This window comes from Bubalus kerabau, chromosome 18, assembly GCF_029407905.1.
Source record: "Bubalus kerabau isolate K-KA32 ecotype Philippines breed swamp buffalo chromosome 18, PCC_UOA_SB_1v2, whole genome shotgun sequence".
NCBI classification, from domain to species: Eukaryota; Metazoa; Chordata; class Mammalia; order Artiodactyla; family Bovidae; genus Bubalus; species Bubalus kerabau.
Window position 1 is genome coordinate 70026557 of NC_073641.1, and position 17763 is coordinate 70044319.

At 47.1% G+C, this 17763-nt stretch overlaps 2 protein-coding genes across 2 annotated transcripts in view; both read right to left on the reverse strand.

The window, feature by feature from the left end:
* The window catches only part of LOC129633051 (A disintegrin and metalloproteinase with thrombospondin motifs 16-like), an 86529-nt gene extending 74420 nt beyond the window's left edge, over positions 1-12109 (reverse strand). The window contains exons 1-3 of the mRNA XM_055554831.1: positions 11899-12109; positions 11697-11799; positions 1417-1742 (exon numbers count right to left, since the gene is read on the reverse strand). Coding sequence (XP_055410806.1) covers positions 1417-1742; positions 11697-11799; positions 11899-12018 — 549 coding nt within the window. The 5' untranslated portion in view covers positions 12019-12109. The remainder of the gene's footprint in view (positions 1-1416; positions 1743-11696; positions 11800-11898) is intronic.
* Positions 12110-12153: 44 nt separating this feature from the next.
* Positions 12154-13487, reverse strand: LOC129633052 (basic proline-rich protein-like). The gene is made up of 3 exons (XM_055554832.1): positions 13240-13487; positions 13066-13147; positions 12154-12864 (listed from the first exon to the last, which is right to left on the reverse strand). Exons 1-3 carry the CDS (start codon positions 13485-13487, stop codon positions 12154-12156), a joined length of 1041 nt encoding a protein of 346 aa, XP_055410807.1.
* Between the last annotated feature and the right edge of the window lie 4276 nt (positions 13488-17763).

Here is a 17763-nt window from a genome sequence, read left to right on the forward strand (position 1 = left end):
TGTATCCGTTCTCAAATCAAAAGCCTTTCCAAAGATAGTAGACATGAGCCCAGACCATACCAAATTCTCCCTAAAAAGCAGAATGCTAATATATATATTTTTTAATTCACAGGACACAGCATTTTCACATATTTAGTATTTCAAGGAATTATTTTGAATGCCCCTTCAGCATCTAGTATTCATGTACATGCACACAAAATCCTTACAAGATGTAGAGTCTGAATTCTCTTTCCAAACAGGGAAAGGAATAAGACAGACTTAGATGATTTTCTGGAGATGTAACAAATGTACAAAAATCTGGTTGCCAAACATGATCAAGATCTTATTGCTTTGACCACACATTGTTTTCAGCTTGCTACTTATGTCATGCTTCCCCCATATGTGTCTGACTAATTAGCTTGTGTCCAAGAATTTAAGCATCTTCTAAGCTTTTGTCTTCTAAAATGGAAATATTTTAAGAAAAGTAAAAGACAAGCCATTAAGACTTCAGCTTAGGTCAGCCTGAGGGATTCAGGTACCTTTTCAAGTTGACCTGATGCTTCAAACTCTGGGTTTGGAGCAAAGAGGACCACCTGCAGTACTGAAGATGTTTAATGGCTAATTTAGATAGTAGGCTTCTCTGGTGGCTCAGATGGTAAAGAATCTGCCAGCAAAGCAGGACACCCATGTTCAACTCCTGGGTCGGAAAGAACTCCTGGAGAAGGGAATGGCTATCCACTCCAGTATTCTTGCCTGGAGAATTCCATGGACAGAGGAGCTTGGCAGACAGTCCATGGGGTCGCAGAGTCAGACATGACTGAGTGAATGTTTCATTTCAGTTCAGATACTAAGGACAAGAAGAAAACACCAATAGCTTCACTAGCCCAGTAAGACCAGCTCTGCCCTGCCATGGACTCATTACTATGTTTGAAATGAATGCTCAAATCTGTAAATATGTACCAACATCAGAATGACAGAAATAAGGCATTTTCAAGCACTAGATCAAATAGCCCACATGGCCAATCAGTTGAATACCATTGTTCTATTCAAAATTAAGACAATCCTCCAGTGCTAGTAAGTGAGAAACATGTTTAAGGAACCAGTAAGTCAGAACCAATAACCCCGAAGAAGTCACAGCCTTCAGACTTGGCCATAAATTCTTATGTACAGTTTTCAAGCTGCAATACTCTGTCTCACTCACTGTAGAATAAAAACAACAGAAGTCAGGACCTTCACGCTGCTTTCAAGCAGGGAAAGGAAGCAACCCAACATATTTTAGAAAGTACCTCTTGGCAGTTTTTCCTCCTGCTTTGACAAATCAAAGAAGTCTGTACTGCAATGGTGGAAGAACAACCCAAAGTACAAGGGAAATATTGTCACTTGTCCCCTTTTCCATGTCTCCATCACTTCATGACCAGTGGCATGAACTGTACTCACCAATCCTTTGCAGGTCGAAAGAGCCACTGAGGAATTTTTGTGGGATCGCAAGGAGCCTTGATAAAAACAGAAATCCTCGGGTGGGAAAGCCTGCACCGACTTCGTGCCCTGCTTTCCCAAAGTCTGGATGAGAAATCCAGGTGCCACCAGCTTGCTGGAGGCTTTTAGATCCAGGTGGAAGTCATGCCTGAAGCCTTTCAGCCGAAGGTGCAGAGAGTCAACTCCGAGCTGGGCCAGAGCCCTTTTCCTCCTCTGGGGGTGGGTGATTTCATGGGACACGTAGTTGCCCTTGTGGTCAACCTCGTAGGGAGACACCAGCTCATAGTCTGAAATCAAGAGAGGATGTGTGGCTGAGTAATTTCAGAGTTCTGAAAAGGATCGAGAAGTCTTTATATATAATTTACACTAGATGATATTTTCACCCAGCAAGAAAGATGGTGGAAATGTCAACCTCCACCCGTTCAAATCCAAACTGAATGCATAAAATCAGAGTTTAAAGGGGAAATCTTAAAAGGGCCTTTGGGGAAGTCACTGTTGTCCCTGTAATGTGACATTACCAATCCAGCAATTGCTATGACAGTTCTAAGGAGAAAGAGATTCCAGACCCAATGAAGCTAAGACTGGGCTTTTTGGATCACTAGAATAATTATAATAAGTAATCATTTTTATATCCTTAAACATTCTTTTAGTCATATTGTCTTTTATCAACATCTTCATTCCACTGATAAGAAATTTTAGGTTAAAAATACTGATAATTTTTCCGAGACCAGTTAACAAGACTCATGTCCAACTCTTTGCAACCCCATGGACTGTAGCCCACCAGGCTCCTCTTTCCGTGTTATTCTCCAGGCAAGAATACTGGAGTGAGTAGCCATCCCTTTCTCTGGGGGGTCTTCTATCCTGGTGTTCACTGCAGCACTATTTACAATAGCCAGGATAGGGAAGCAACCTAGATGTCCATCAGCAGATGAATGGATAAAGAAGATATGGTATATACATAAAATGGAATATTGCTCAGCTATAAAAAGGAAGGTATTTGAGTCAGTTCTCATGAGGTGGATGAACGTAAAGCCTGTTATACAGAATGAAGTAAGTCAGAAAGATAAAAACAAGCATCGCTTATTTTTCATTGCTTGGATCAGAATTCTCTCTTTCATCCCCACCATTAACACATCATCTCTGCCATCGAGAGGTCAGGGAGCAGTTGTTTCTGGGCAGAGGGACAGAATGTGGACCACAGACATGGGATGGGCTTCACACCAGGGATCGTATCTTCCTGAATTGCCATGCTCTAAGCTTGAACCTGGGCTTTTAGACCATGTGAAGGTCAGTTTGCCAAAGTCGGACATGGCTCAGTCCTGTCCAACTCTTGGTGACCTCCTGGACTATAGTTCACCGGGCTCCTCTGTCCATGGGATTCTCCAGGCAAGAATACTGGAGAGGGTAGATATTCCCTTCTGCAAGGGATCTTCCCAACCCAGGGACTGGGCCCATATCTCTTGTGTCTCCTGCATTGGCAGGTGGATTCCTTATCACCAGCACCACCCAGGAAGATCTGAAGGTAGATTTATCAAAGCTGAGGTTATGAAATATTTTAGCCAATGTATTGGTTTGATTTACATCTTTCAAACATTTAAACATATCTTGCGTGTCTCTCTATCTGTGTACTAGCAATGGGCCTGCACAGCTTTGGAGAAGACTTGCTATCTAGCCTGAATTTTGTCTAAACACCAGGAAATAGCAGACAAGAAAGACATGCGCCTTCTCCAAATTCCCTCTCAGATGCCTTTGAAAGGGGTGTCAGACCCCAGCACCAGAGGACTAGACCTACACCATGGTGCTCAGACCCGAAAGACTCAGGATGCAACCTCCTCTTACATGTAGGACAAGACTTGATCCTAATATTCTCATCTGGATCCTCCACCAATAAATGTTCTCAGGGGACAGTTTGATGCTTAATAACTGGTCCTTTTGCATGAGTTGGACATGTTTCCTGGAGTCATAATGTAAAATAAAACATTGTCCTACAGAAGTGGCATTTGGTCATTTGGCGAACAATACTAGCTAGGTTTTATGTTTATTCTTGCCACCTCTTCTTGATATCTCTGTTTCTGTTAGCCATTTCTGTCCTTCATTGTACCCATCATTGTATGAAATGTCCCTTTTGTATCTCTAATTTTCTTGAAGAGCTCTCTAGTCTTTTCCATTCTATTGTTTTCCCTTATTTCTTTGCATTGATCACTTAGGAAGGCAGTGATCAATGCCTTTTGTAAAGAAGAACTATACAAAAAAGATATTAATGTCCCAGATAACCACGATGGTTGATCACTCACCTAGAGCCAGACATCCTGGAGTACAAAATTAAGTGGGCTTCAGGAAGCATCACTACTAACTAAGCTAGTGGAGGTGATGGAATTCCAGCTGAGCTATTTCAAATCCTAAAAGATGTTGCTGTGAAACTGCTGCACTCAATGTGCCAGCAAATTTGGAAAACACAGCAGTGATCACAGGACTGGAAAAGGCCAGTTTTCATTCCAATCCCAAAGAAAGGCAATGCCAAAGAATGCTCAAACTACTGCACAATTGCCCTCATTTCACATGTTAGTAAAGTAATGCTCAAAATTCTCCAAGCCAGGCTTCAACAGTATGTGAACAGAGAACTTCCAGATGTTCAAGCTGGATTTAGAAAAGGTAGAGGAACTAGAGATCAAATTGCCAGCACCTGTTGGAACATAGAAAAAGCAAGAGAGTTCCAGAAAAACATCTACTTCTGTTTCATTGACTACACTTAAGTCTTTGACTGTGTGGATCACAATAAACTACAGCAAATTCTGAAAGAGATGCGAATACCAGACCATCTTACCTACTTCCTGAGAAATCTGTATGCAGGTCAAGAAGCAACAGTTAGAGCCAGATGGAACAACAGACTGCTTCCAAACTGGGAAAGGAGTATGTCAAAGCTGTATATTGTCATCCTACTTATTTGACTTCTATGCAAAGTATATCATGTGAAATACTGGGCTGGATGAAGCACAAGCTGGAATCAAGATTGTCGGGATAAATTATCAATAACCTCATATATGCAGATGACATTATCCTTATGGCAGAAAGAGAAGAGGAACTAAGAGCCTCATGATAAAGGTGAAATAGGAGATTGAAAAAGCTGGCTTAAAACTCAACACTCAAAAAACTAAGATCATAGCATCTGGTCCAATCACTTTGTGGCAAAAAGATGGGGAAACAATGGAAACAGTGACAGACTTTGCTTTCTTGGATTCCAAAATCACTGAAGATGGTGACTGCAGCCATGAAATTAAAAGCTGCTTGCTCTTTGGAAGAAAAGTTATGGCAAACCTATACAGCATATTAAAAAGCAGAGACATTACTTTGCCAACAAAGGTCTGTCTAGTCAAAGCTATGGTTTTTCCAGTAGTCATATATGGATGTGAAAGTTGGACCATAAGGAAAGCTGAGTGCTGAAGAACTGATGCTTTTGAACTGTGGTGTTGGAAAATACCCTTGAGAGTCCCCTGGACTGCAAGGAGATCAAATCAGTCAGTCCTAAAGGAAATCAACCCTGAATATTCACTGGAAGGACTGAAGCTGAAACTCCAATCCTTTGGCCACCTGAGGCGAAGAGCTGACTCATTACAAAAGACCCTGATGTTGGGAAAGATTGAAGGCAAGAGGAGAAGGGGACAACAGAGGGTGAGATGGCATCACTGACTCAATGGACATGAGTTTGAGCAAGCTCTGGGAGATGGTGAAGGACAGGGAATCCTGGCGTGCTGCAGTCCAGGGGCATCCCAAAGAGTCAGACACAACTGAGAGACTGAACAACCACTAGCTAGGTGGCAGTAGTGGTAAAGAATTGGCCTGCAATGCAAGAGACACAAGTTCAATCCCTGAATCAAGAAGGTCTCCTGGAGGTGGAAATGGCAACCCACTCCAGTATCCTTGCCTGGAAAATCCCATGGACAGAGGAGCCTGGAGGGCTACAGTCCCTGGGGTTATAAAAAAGTCAGACGTGATGAGTATCCCTCACACACATGGGAACAGTACTTGAGTAACTCTTTTTCTGAAAAAATAAATTTTCCTTTACAACCAAAGCTCTCTTGGTATAGGTACTTGCCCACAAGTCCCTGGGCCATCCTGGCAGGTATCTGAAGGGTTACACTGGGCCAGAGAGAGTGGGTGGCAGCCAGTGGATGGTCATAAAAGCAAGTGTCTGGTTTGGGCTAGGCAGAGAAGGTGGGGATGGTAAGGCACTGCCCAGAGCCCCTGGTGATGAGTTCCTCAGCAAGGTGAGAGTCAGGGGCCTGGCACCCAGCCCATAACCAAAGGTTTGGCCATGGCCTGTTTGAGCCCAGGCTTCCTGCTTCCTCAGGTCAAGGGCTTTGACATCAACTCCTGGAGGGCTATTCCTGGGCTCACAGAACTGGCCCATCATCCAGGCAACTGGTGATCTGGGGCCCATACAGATTAGACAGTCAGCAGGTGCTGGCTGGCCACTGGACAACCAAACTTTGCAATATCTATCAAAGCAGGGCCCTGGTGTCTGATATGGGAGAATACACTGTGATTATTTCATATTTTAGTTAGGAAAACAAGAAAGTAAAACAAACCTGCTTGAATTCTATGCAATAATTTTAAAAGGGGAGGAAACAAATTAGGTATTAATATGCTGGTGTAAGTGTGAGACCACAGCCACTGCTTGTAGTTGGTCAGTCACTCAGTCGTGTCCGACTGCGACCCCATGGACTGCAGCACACCACACCTCTCTGTCCCTCTCCATCTCCCGAGTTTGCCAAAGCTCATGTCCACTGAAGCATGATGCCTTCCAACCATCTCATCCTGTTACCCCCCTTGTCCTTCTGCCTTCAATCTTTCCCAGAATCAGGGTCTTTTCCAGTGAGTTGGCTCTTTGTATCAGGTGGCCAAAGTATTGGAATTTCATCTTCAGCATCAGTCCTTCCATGACTATTCAGGGTTGATTTCATTTAGGATGGACTGGTTTGATCTCCTTGCAGTCCAAGGGACTCTCAAGAGTCTTCTTCAACACTACAGTTGAAAGGCATCAATTTTTCAACACTCAGCCTTCTTTACGGTTCAACTTTCACCTCTGTACATGCCTACTGGAAAGACCATAGCCTTGACTATATGGACCTTTGTTGGCAAAGTGATGGCTTTGCTTTTTAATACACTGTCCACTGGGGGAAGGAATGGCAAACCAATTCAGTAAAATTTCCATGAGAACCCCATGAACTGTATAAAAAGAAGTCTGTCCCCGGGCACTCCTAAAAACAGGGAAAAGCTCTTGCTCGTGTAGTTGTGTTTCCCCAACCGCCTTCCTCATCCCGCTTTCTGAACTCAGGGGAAAAGCTAGTGTGATGTGGCTGTGTTAACACCTTTCTTCCTGCCCTGTGAGCCCTCGGGGAGTCTCCACCTCACACCTGCCTGTTTCCATCCCGACAGAGGCTCTGGAATGAGGACAAAGCCTGGGGACTGTTCCAAACCCTGGTAACGAGCAGATTTATTGCACATAAAAAGATGATTACCATTCAAAAAATCAGATTGTTCCCAGATGACATAAAGTCATATTCTTCTGGCCTTTACTTTGGAGGACATACAATCTTTATCCTTTATGGGGAAGGTGGACCTACCACAACTCTTTTTCAAAGTAACTTTTAAGCCTCTTTTACAGAAACACACACAGCATTCTGCTGATACTTCTTTCACAATCAGCTATGGTGAGGGTGGGGTGGGGGGACGGCCTGGTGGAAAGCATTTGCCAATTTCCGTGGTATAAATACTCCCACCGAGGCTGATGTCAATTACCCAGGTGACATCACTGAACGTGGAGTTTAGAGGTTTGCATGGTAGCCCATTGTTACAAAGCATCTCTACCATACAGAGGAGATGTTGCTGTCGTTCAGCCGCTAAATCATATCTGACTTTTTGCGATCCTATGGACTGCAGCACACCTGGCCTCCCAGTCTCTCACCATCTCCCAGAGTTCACCCAAGTTCACTGAGTCAGTGATGCCATCCAGAGAAGGTGGGATGGTAAGGCACTGCTCAGAGGTGACACAGGCAAATATTGTCAAGAGGATAAACAACAGCAAAACTTTTAAATAACTGGGAAGTGATGAGTTTTCAGTGTTTTAGTTTTGGTCTTTTTTTATTTTATGTTACTTTATTTGTTTATCTATTTTCTGGACCTTGGTACCCAGACCAGGGATTGAACCCAAGCCCCTGTAGTGGAAGCTAACCACTGGTGCCCCAGAGAAGTCCTAATCTTCTTTAGAACATGATGGTTTCCCTGCAAGTTTCTTTTGATTTTCAACAAACCAGCTCACAAATTTCCTGATGAGGTTAAGGGTCAGCTCTGGAGACCTGGCGTGTGCTCGCACAGCACACTGGCTCCAACAACTGCAAAGCCACTCACTGTCACCAATCACAGTCCCTTCCCAGGATGAAGGGGAACAGGAGTGAAAACTGAGCCCAGTGGCTCTCAGCCGGGGTGCTACCCCTCCCCCACCCCCAGGAGATGCGGGGGACATTGGGGGACACTTTGGTTTTCAGAAAGCAGAAGGAGAGGGCAGTATTGTGGGGATATAGTGGGTGAGTCCAGCAAGGTTGGTACATATTCTTCCAGGCACAAGACAGGCTGCCACAACAAGAGATCTAGAGCATCTCCAAGGTGGGGAAACCCTGGCTCTTCTATCAGGCAGCAGTCCTCCGCATCAAATACGCACAGTCAGTTCCGTGTAGATGGCCGTGAAGAGGCTCGTAGCCACAGAATTCTATGAATGAACAAAGTAAGCAGAGCTTCTCCCCCGTCCACTTACTACTGCTCCGAGAGAAGGTGATATATCATTGGTGTAAAATGACAGTTTCCAACTAACTATCAAGCTTAAGGTTTAAAATGATAATCCCCCAAACTATTGGCTTGTGAAATCAAGAAAAAAAAATTAGTGAGATTCCTGATCCTTTAGAAACCCTGAAATAAGACCTCAGCCCTACAGAGGCGTTTTTAAGGAGAAGAAACACACACATGGCTGCTGCAGTCAGCACCCGGATCAACTTGATTTCAAGAGCTGTTTTTGACTAAGCACCAAGTCTAGGGAGAGTCCAGTCTCAGACTGAGTGCATGATGCGTGGCCCACCTGTGAGTGTACACGGTCTGCCTGGTGCCAGCTTTGGAGGACGGATTTTTCCCGTTGAGTCCTAACTGCATATTCAGGGCCTCACACGCATAGCTTGTCATCAGCCACGGCGGGAGCATTTAGCCCGTGGGAACCAGAACACGTGACAAATCAGAGCCTCCAAGAATCTGTTGTTAAACGGTTACCAGCAAAGCACTGGGCCAGCCTGCCCTGTCTCAGGGTATGTGAATGTGTGAGTATGAATCAATATAAACTATGAATGCACACACACAGACACAGATCTCTCTTGTTCAACAAAACAAAATTCTAAAAACTTGCCACCCTTGACCTGGAAGCTTAGCTTACCCTAGATTTTGAAAAGTTATTAATAACAAGCTCATGCTATATCTTTGGGGATTCCCTGGTGGCTCAGATGGTAAAGAATCTGCGGCAGTGCAGGAGACCTGGGTTCAACCCCATCGGCCAGGAAGATCCCATGAAGAAAGGAATGGCTGTTGTCTTTGCTCTGAAAAAGACCTGCTATTATTATGACAAAGGTTAATTTGTAGAAAAAGCATTCAAGTCTTCTCTTAAGGAAAAGCAATGCTGAATCAGCCAAAATGAAAGGGGTGCACCGAATGTCTGAAAATAGAATTGATCTCAATGAACGTATCTACTGTTGCTCACAGAATATATGGAGTTCTATTTCTAACTGCATAATTACTCCAGACACCCAGGAACATTGACTATAGAGGTTAAAATATGTGTTAAACAAACCTTTTGGCCAAAAGAGTTATTTCAAAGCCAGATGTAGGTTTTGAAAGAAAAGAAAGTGTTAGTCACTCAGTCATGTCGGACTCTTTGTGAAGTCACGGACTGTAGCCTGTCAGGCTCCTCCATCCATGGGATTCTCCAGGCAAGATACTAGAGTGGGTTGCCATTCTGTTCTCCAGGGCATCTTCCTGACCCAGAGATCAAACTCGGGTCTCCTGCATTGCAGGCGGATTTTTTATCATCTGAGCCTCCAGGTTTTGAAGGCGTCCCCAGACATCTAGCAGTCAGCTAACCCCAGCATCACACAGTCTATCCCATGTCTGCCATCCTAGGTCGAAAGAGGTCACTGCTGAGCACAAGGAGTCTTTCCCTGATCCTGTGGGAGCTTTCCACTGAAACTCACTCTCTCAAGTTAGCCATCTATAACTGGACCCAAAACACCCACACAGTGGGAGATGAGGGGGTGGCGTGTCCCCTGGGCTAGAACCTCCCTGACGATGGCGCCCACCTTCCCTGTGAGGTTCTGCCCAAGCCAGCTAACTTGTTCTTTTGGGAACTCTGGTTTTGTGACCCCCAGCTGAGGAGTTAGGCGATCAGAGCCACGTGCCCGCCAGGCTGGAGTCCAGTTCACAGGACGCTCCTCCAGGGAGAAAGGCACACTTGGGCAGGATGTCTTGGGTTCTCCTCCTGGAGGTGATTCTGTATCTCCAAAGCTTTTACCTCCCAGAAAACCCCGTAAATGTTAAGAAACACTTTGAAAATTCTTCTGAGACCTTCAGGAGTTCTCATGATTCTAGAAAGCTAGAATTTTCAAAAAATCTTACTTTTTAAGTGAGGAAAGACAAATAACTACAGTGTAAGTCATTACATACTAGAATGAAACGTAAGAGAAACGCTGAGGACAAGGGCAAGCCCAAACAGGTGAGCTTGAAATAACTGGCAAATACAGGGACAGAAACGTTTTCTATTATTTACCTCTGGTGCCCTCTGGTGGATTCGGAAAAGGTCCTACGTTCCCACATTTCATTTATCACTTTACAGGCTCTTACAGGCGCAATCTCAATAATTAATGCATATAATTCAATGATTGTCTTTAGGAGTTTTATTAAGAAGCTACATTCAGGAGTTCTGAATTATTAACTCATTTTTTAAGGTTTACTGAAAAAAATATGATGGGATAATCAAACCTGATTCTTCCTCTATAAGTCACTAACAACATTTGAGATGGCAATTTCTTCTTGGAATCGATGCAAAGTATTCGTATTTAGCAACTGCCAATGGACTGGGTTCAGATGAAAAGCCAGCTAGCAACTGAAATTAAACACCTGCTTTCTGATCTACCCTAAAGCAGGTCAGGACAGGGAGGTCTCTCCCCCTGACACATGAAATAATAAATGCTGCTTGTGAGGAGAGAAAGTACAACCACACACTGTGCCAAGTTCTGACCTGCTTTTATGTCAAAACAAGGCACTGGACTTGGACATTGCTCTTAAAGTCCCATGGACAGAGGACCCTGGTAGGCTACAGTCCATGGGGTCGCAAAGAGTCGAATACGACTGAGCGACTTCACTTCACTTCATTTATGAAGTCACGAGACGCTGATTACCCATCCCACCAGCTCTCCAGGAGCATCCCTTTCGAAGCTAAGGTGGTAACTACGGAGCAGAATAGCTGTCTTTTTGTCTCCTGCTCTGGCTTCCCAGGTGGCTCAGTGGTAAAGAATCCACCCGCCCATGCCGGAGACCTGAGTTCCATCCCTGGGTCGGGAAGATCCCCTGGAGAAGGCAATGGCAACCCATTCCAGTATTCTTGCCTGGAGAATCCCATGAACAGAGGAGCCTGGCGGGCTACAGTCCACCAGGGGCCAAGAGTCGGATACGACTGAGCAGGCAGGCAGACAGGGTATATGCCCAGCAGAGGGACTGCTGGGTCATATGGTTCTAGTTTCTAGTTTTCTGGCAATGGAGGGTGTTCGCTGTAAAAGGCCAGAAAGGGAACAGGTGAAGGAGGGGACGAGGGGATGGAGAAAGGCGTTGTAAGCTTTGTAATCGCTTTGGTGTCTGCATTAATATAACTTCTAGGTTATTTCTCCCTTCTATTTCATCTAAATACATTCCCTTGCTTTCTTCCCTAATGCTTGTGGTAATAACCCTGGTAAATCGCATCTGTTTTACTGGGAAATGATAGAAATATTGCTGAAAGTTGACTCAGCGGTGCTCGCTGGCGAAGCGCCGCAGCGTCTTACAGGGAATTCCCTGAATTAGGAACCTTCGCAGCGCTTTGTAAACCAGCCTTCGGGCGTTTACAAGCTGCTCCGGGGAAAACGTTCGAACTACCCTCCCGCCCCGCGCGGACTTACCGCCCTTTTCCCCCCAGCCCGGCCACTCCGCGGGTCCAGGAGGACGCCGGACGCTCGGGCTCCCCGGCGAGGCCGCTGCGGGTCCCACGGCGCAAGCAGGTGCCTGCGGGAAAACAGCGGCGAGACCTCGGTGAGACCCGGCTGCGCGAGGGGGGCTCCGGGGAACCCCGCCCGCGCCGTCTGGACCCACCTGCACACCCACCTGCGCCAGCAGCAGCACCCAGAGCGCCGCGCGGCCGAGGACCCGCATGGCCCGGCAGCCCAGCGCGCCCCGCGTCCGCCGCCCGCGCTGCGCCGCCGCGGTGAGAACGCACGGCTCCATCTAGGGGCGCTCGGAGGGGCCCGGGCCGCGGGAGGCTCCCCAGCCCGGCGGCCCTGCGAAGCGGGCACCGAGGACCAGCCCGGCCGGCACGCAGCACGGTGTCCCGCGGTGGATGCGCCGCCCGCGCCGGGGTTATTACTGCGGCTCCGCGCCGCGCGGGGGGCGGAGTGGCGGCCGCGGGGGTGGCGGGGGCTGCGGGGGCGGCGGCGGAGCGCCCGCCCGCACCGTGGGAGAGACGGGGAGGGCAGGCGAGGGGAGGGGACGGGGAGAGGCTGGAGAGAGGGCGGCGGGGTGGGGCGCGAGGAGAGGAGGACCTGGGAGAAGCCGCGCGCTCCCGGGCTCGCAGTCGGCGCGCCTGGCCGGCCGTCCCGTGGGCTCGCGGGTGGCCGGGGCTGGGGGACCCGGGGCGGGGGCGATGAGCCGCTTGAGGCCGCCCGCCCCGAGCGCTCCGGCCTGCAGTCCGCGGCTGAACAAGGCTCGCACCTCGCGGCGCTGCGCCCCGGCGCTCCCCGGTCCCCACTCCTGAGAGCCAGGCTTGCGCATCCAGAGGCCGACACCTGCCGCCCGCCGGCATGCGGCGGGACAGCGCCCCCTGGGCCTGCCCTTCTGCCCCGGGGGCGGTCGAGTGTGAAACAGGAGTGCCCAGACCTTCTGGCCGATGCGCGCGTCTGAGAGCAAAGGACGCGAACGGGCGTCGCCCGCCGACTCGGCAGGCGCTGCGGGTGGGGGAAGCTCAGGCCTCCGTCCCGTCTGCCCTGGGACCTGTCGGCGGTCCGGGCTCCGGGGATCCTGGCCGCCGCGGACTGGCCTTGCTCTGAGCGCGCCTGTCCCGGGGCCGCTGGGGCCCTACGTGCAGTCGATAGGGGAGGCTTTGGCTTCGCGGGTGGGTGCGGGCCGGGGCCAGTTCCTGCGCTGCTGTGTCAGTCGCGCTAGGAGGCTGAGGACGCGCCGCCACCCGCCCGCCTACCAGCACAGCCCGGGATCTACACCTGTTCATGGCTCTGTGTGTGAACGCACGTGTGTGTTTGAACGTGAGCGCACACGTACCTGCGCTAGGTGTACGTGAATGTGCATTAGTACCGGTTTCTGTGTCCTTCCCCCCGCGTCCGCCGCCGTGCCTGTGTGCGCGCTGGAGCCTCAGAGCACCGGATTCTCCGGCGTGTGTCCTGACTGTGACCACTCCGTTCCACTCACTGCTCCTTGGCCTCCCAGACCTCTTACCTCCTGAAGGTCTCCGGAATCTGGGCTCCTGCTTCGTGGTCCCAGTCCCCTGCACATTCAGTTAAGCCCGTCTTGGCCGGTTTTTGCACATTTTGGAGCGGAAATTGGTGGCAGTGGTCTCTGGACCCCCCTTCGCCCGGCTCGCCCTGAGCCAGTGGGTGCCTCTGATTTCTGGCAACTCGGCGGTGCAGGCTTGCTGGGCAGACACGGAGCACCCTCAGGCTGTGAAGGGCAGACGCCGTCTCCATCTCTCGCTCTCTTTCTCATATTTATTTATTTGAAAATACTCTGCGGAAGTGGGAGAAATTTTACAAAAAGTCGTGCTTTGGGAAGTGGGCTTAAGCCCCTCCCCATCCTCTCCTCCACGAAGTTCCTAACTGGTGTGTGCCTTGGTGTGCCCACAGCCAGTCTGCCAGGGGCTCAATGGAAGCTAGCAAAGGTTCTGCCGGAGGCAGAGAGTCCCTTTGTCCTGAGGACTGGGCATTGCATGCTGGTAAACCGGGGATCTCTAATTATCGCTAATTGCGTCGAAGGTAACATGCAAGGGCATCAGGTTTTCCAAGTTTAGCTACCATCATGCCCATGGCTCTCTTTAAGTTCATCGGATGGAATGAAAGAAGAATGGCCAGAAAAAAGGATCCACTTTTGGAATTCTTTTATTCCCCTTTTGGAATACAACCAAAATCAATCTTTCCATCGTTAAGAAGCGATATCCTTTACAATGATGAAGGTTTTCCAGGTTTTTTAGCCCCTCATTGAATCTGGCTCATCCTAGATGACATAGATGAAGGGTCTACTGCAGCCTGGGGGCAAGGTTGGGGGTTGAGATGAAGGAAATGGATGGACTGGGTATAGAAGGGCCATAGAACACGGTGGAGCCCATTTGTGATTTATAATAAGATATGTGTATTTGGTCTCCTCCAATTCCTGGCACAGAGCGCTCCAAATTTGGAATTTCCTGAGTGCTGAGAGAAATAAAGGTAGCCTTTGTTATGTTAATGTGGTGGCTTTGCACCCAAGGGGAGACCAGTTGCCCAGGGACCTAATCCTGTGGCTGTGCTGTGCTCAGTTGCTCAGTGGCCTCTGACTCTCTATGACCCCTTGGACCTTGGATGCAGCTGCCAGAAGCTGCCATAATTCCAAGAATTGGCCTCAAAGAAATGGGAACCAATGCACCCGGGAACTGAAAATTAACTGTACCTAAAACAACGAAGATGATGCTGATCAGACCACTGATGACCGATTTCAAGATGACTGTCAGAGCTGACTGTGCTGTTTCTGCGTAGAGTCCCATTCTGTGCAGAAAACCTCTTGCCCCACTGGTTGCTAGGGGTGGGGGGGAGTCAGCCTGCAGACAGACGTCCACCCCGCCCCACCCACAGTTGCCCACATCAGAAATAAAGTAAACTTTCCTTTCCACCAACCTGGCCTGTTTATTGGCTTTTGGGTAGTGAAGAGCCAGACCCCACCATACACCTCTTGGCATCATGACTGGTAAACGCTGGTCGTCTTGCCTGTCCAGGCAGGTGTCCTGTGTCTGGCCATCCTGTAACCCTAGGAAGGGGACCCCTCGGGACCGGAGAGAAGGGGAGGTGAGGAAGCACATGTGTGCAGACTTCCTTTTCAGGTTTTGTTTTGGCCACTTTGTAAAATGAACTGCAAAGACTTCCAGGTGATTTCTTTGCTCTGGAACATTTCAAACAAGTGGCCATTGTCTGGGCCTCCCCAGGATGCTGAGTCACGCTAGAACGTTAGCGTTTTCATCCCCTGTGTTCTGCTGCTGCCGGTTTTTCCATCTCTGCCTCTGGAATTCACCCGACATGTGCCCTACTTGGGCTTTCCGGGTGGCGCTAGTGGTAAAGAGCCTCCCTGTCAATATAGAGACATAAGAGATGCAGGTTTGATCCCTGGGTGGGGAAGATCCCCTGGAGGAGGGCATGCAACCCTCTCCAGTATTCTTGCCTGGAGAATCCCAAGGACAGAGGAGCCTGGTGGGCTACAGTCCATGGGGTCACAGAGTCGGACATGACTGAGCAACTAAGCGTAGCACAGTGTTTAGCATTCAGTTCAGTTCAGTTCAGTCGCTCAGTCTTGTCCGACTCTTTGTGACCCCATGAATCGCAGCACACCAGGCCTTCCTGTCCATCACCAACTCCCAGAGTTCACTCAGACTCACGTCCATCCAGTCAGCGATGCCATCCAGCCATCTCATCCTCTGTCGTCCCCTTCTCCTCCTGCCCCCAATCCCTCCCAGCATCAGAGTCTTTTCCAATGAGTCAACTCTTCGCATGAGGTGGCCAAAGTACTGGAGTTTCAGCTTTAGCAGCATTCCTTCCAAAGAAATCCCAGGGCTGATCTCCTTCAGAATGGACTGCTTGGATCTCCTTGCAGTCCAAGGGACTCTCAAGAGTCTTCTCCAACACCACAGTTCAAAAGCATCAGTTCTTCAGTGCTCAGCCTTCTTCACAGTCCAACTCTCACATCCATATATGACCACTGGAAAAACCATAGCCTTGACTAGATGGACCTTTGTTGGCAAAGTAATGTCTCTGCTTTTTAATATGCTGTCTAGGTTGGTCATAACTTTCCTTCCAAGAAGTAAGCGTCTTAATTTCATGGCTGCAGTCACAGGTCAATATAGAGTTTAGAGAACTGCTGATGTTACAAAATAACAAAAACCGTTACTGAAAAATGGAAGGTATATTTGTATGTATGTCTAAGTAAGGTTGATAAAAATTTTACTCTACAGGTGAGATGACTTACTCTAACATACACTGCTTTCTTTGTAACTGAATATCAGGGAATTAAGCTAAAATCCTTTTGAAAAAGTGAAAGTAAATACTGGTGATAAAAATAATAAGATACATGGGAAGAGAAAAGTAAAGAGATTTTGAATATTTAGAGAACAGCAACAGAAAAATAAAAATCAGGCATAGGTGTGACAACCGAAGATATAAAAAAAAAAAATCAGTACACACGATAAATTAAATTTGCTTATTATAAAACAAGATCTTAGATTTTTTTATGGAAGTAAAACTCAGTCATGTACTCATAAATGTACCATGTACAGCAAAGAAAAACTGAAGGACTGAATGAATTGTTATTTTCATATTAAATTATTTATCAGGTAAAATTGAGAATGCCAAGATAAGATGCTAGGTCTGTTTCCTATCCTACAGGAGGCTTCATTTTCCCATCTGTGTAATGGACATGATAAAAATAGAAACTACTCCAAAAGGTTAGTATGAGGACAGATAAGTGAATATTTACAGAGAACTTAGAACAACGCCTGGAATGTAGAAACTGATATGTGAATTTAATAGCACTTTAACTTAAATGCATTTTAGTGCATGTGAATGAAAAATAATGCATGTTATTTTAAAAAATAGAGCAAATGAGAAAAAAACCAGTTGGCAGAATCAGATGAGTATAGAACAAATTCAGCATGAGCATCAACATTCCCCTTGCTCCAACCGTTGCGTCCAAGCCCAGTTGATTTACACGGGAAATAGTTGCAATGATCCTTCCAGAATAAAGATTGCATCTCTTGAACAGAGTTCAGCATTTCTGCAGCCCCAAGACTGAGAATTGCACAGCAAATCTGATGTGACAAATTGGATTCCTTTTTCCCATATCACGTCTCATTTGTGAAGACTTGGATAACTGGAAAAAACTGCCCATCTGACTCACACAAACTATGGGGAAAGAGAACCCAGTCTTTCTCTTTGCTAAAGGATCTGGGAAAAGTCTGGATAATTCTTAGAGATGAAGAATGCCATCTGTAATGTTGTGAACACCACAGTTTGTGTTTAACTTAATGCCCTGGGTAAGATTCAAATGGGAAACCATGTCTTGGACAACTAATTAACATCATGACTCTGTCACTGAGCAATTTTAGTTCAGCTGTCTCATTCTATCTTCATGAGATGGAAAAAAAAACAAAAACAAGTTCTCAAGCTATAAAATTTCAAATCAGTAACCACATGACACTATTTTACAGATCTCTATCTGTATCAGAGTAAATAAATACTCTATCAGAGTATTTATTGGTACCTTATTAAGGTTGCTTTATGAACAAAATCAGCTGTGGGTCTATAAAGTCACTAAGATACAAAACTTTCCATTAGTTCCTGATAACTGAGCAATCCTATGTTTGGGGAAATTTGGATTTGCAATGACTACTTCTTAATAATGCAAATAAAATCTTCTCACTTGCTAGCTTTCTTTACCCATTCCCTCAAAAGAACCAATGAGTTTGGCTAATGTCTCTAAAATATCTTTGAGTCACACTTTCATTGTGATAGGAAAGATCGAGGGGAGGAAAAGAAGGGGGTGCCAGAGGATGAGGTGGTTAGATAGCCTCACTGACTCAATGGATGTGAGTTTGAGCAAATCCCAATAGACAGTGAAGGACAGAGAAGCCTGGCATGGTGCAGTTTGTAGGGTCACAAGGAGTCGGACATAGCTTAGCGACTCAGCAAAAACAACAACAACTGGTGTGATAAGCGTACAAATCTGATAGCA

What these genes read in the sequence shown, in the direction of transcription:
- LOC129633052 (XM_055554832.1), bottom strand. Translation starts at nt 13,487, where the DNA reads ATGGAGACGGCGTCTGCCCTTCACAGCCTGAGGGTGCTCCGTGTCTGC. An exon ending in ATTCCGGAGACCTTCAGGAG is followed by an intron (nt 13,148 to 13,239) that starts GTAAGAGGTCTG and finishes CTGAGGCTCCAG; the next exon opens with CGCGCACACAGGCACGGCGG. An exon ending in TTCACGTACACCTAGCGCAG is followed by an intron (nt 12,865 to 13,065) that starts GTACGTGTGCGC and finishes GACTGCACGTAG; the next exon opens with GGCCCCAGCGGCCCCGGGAC.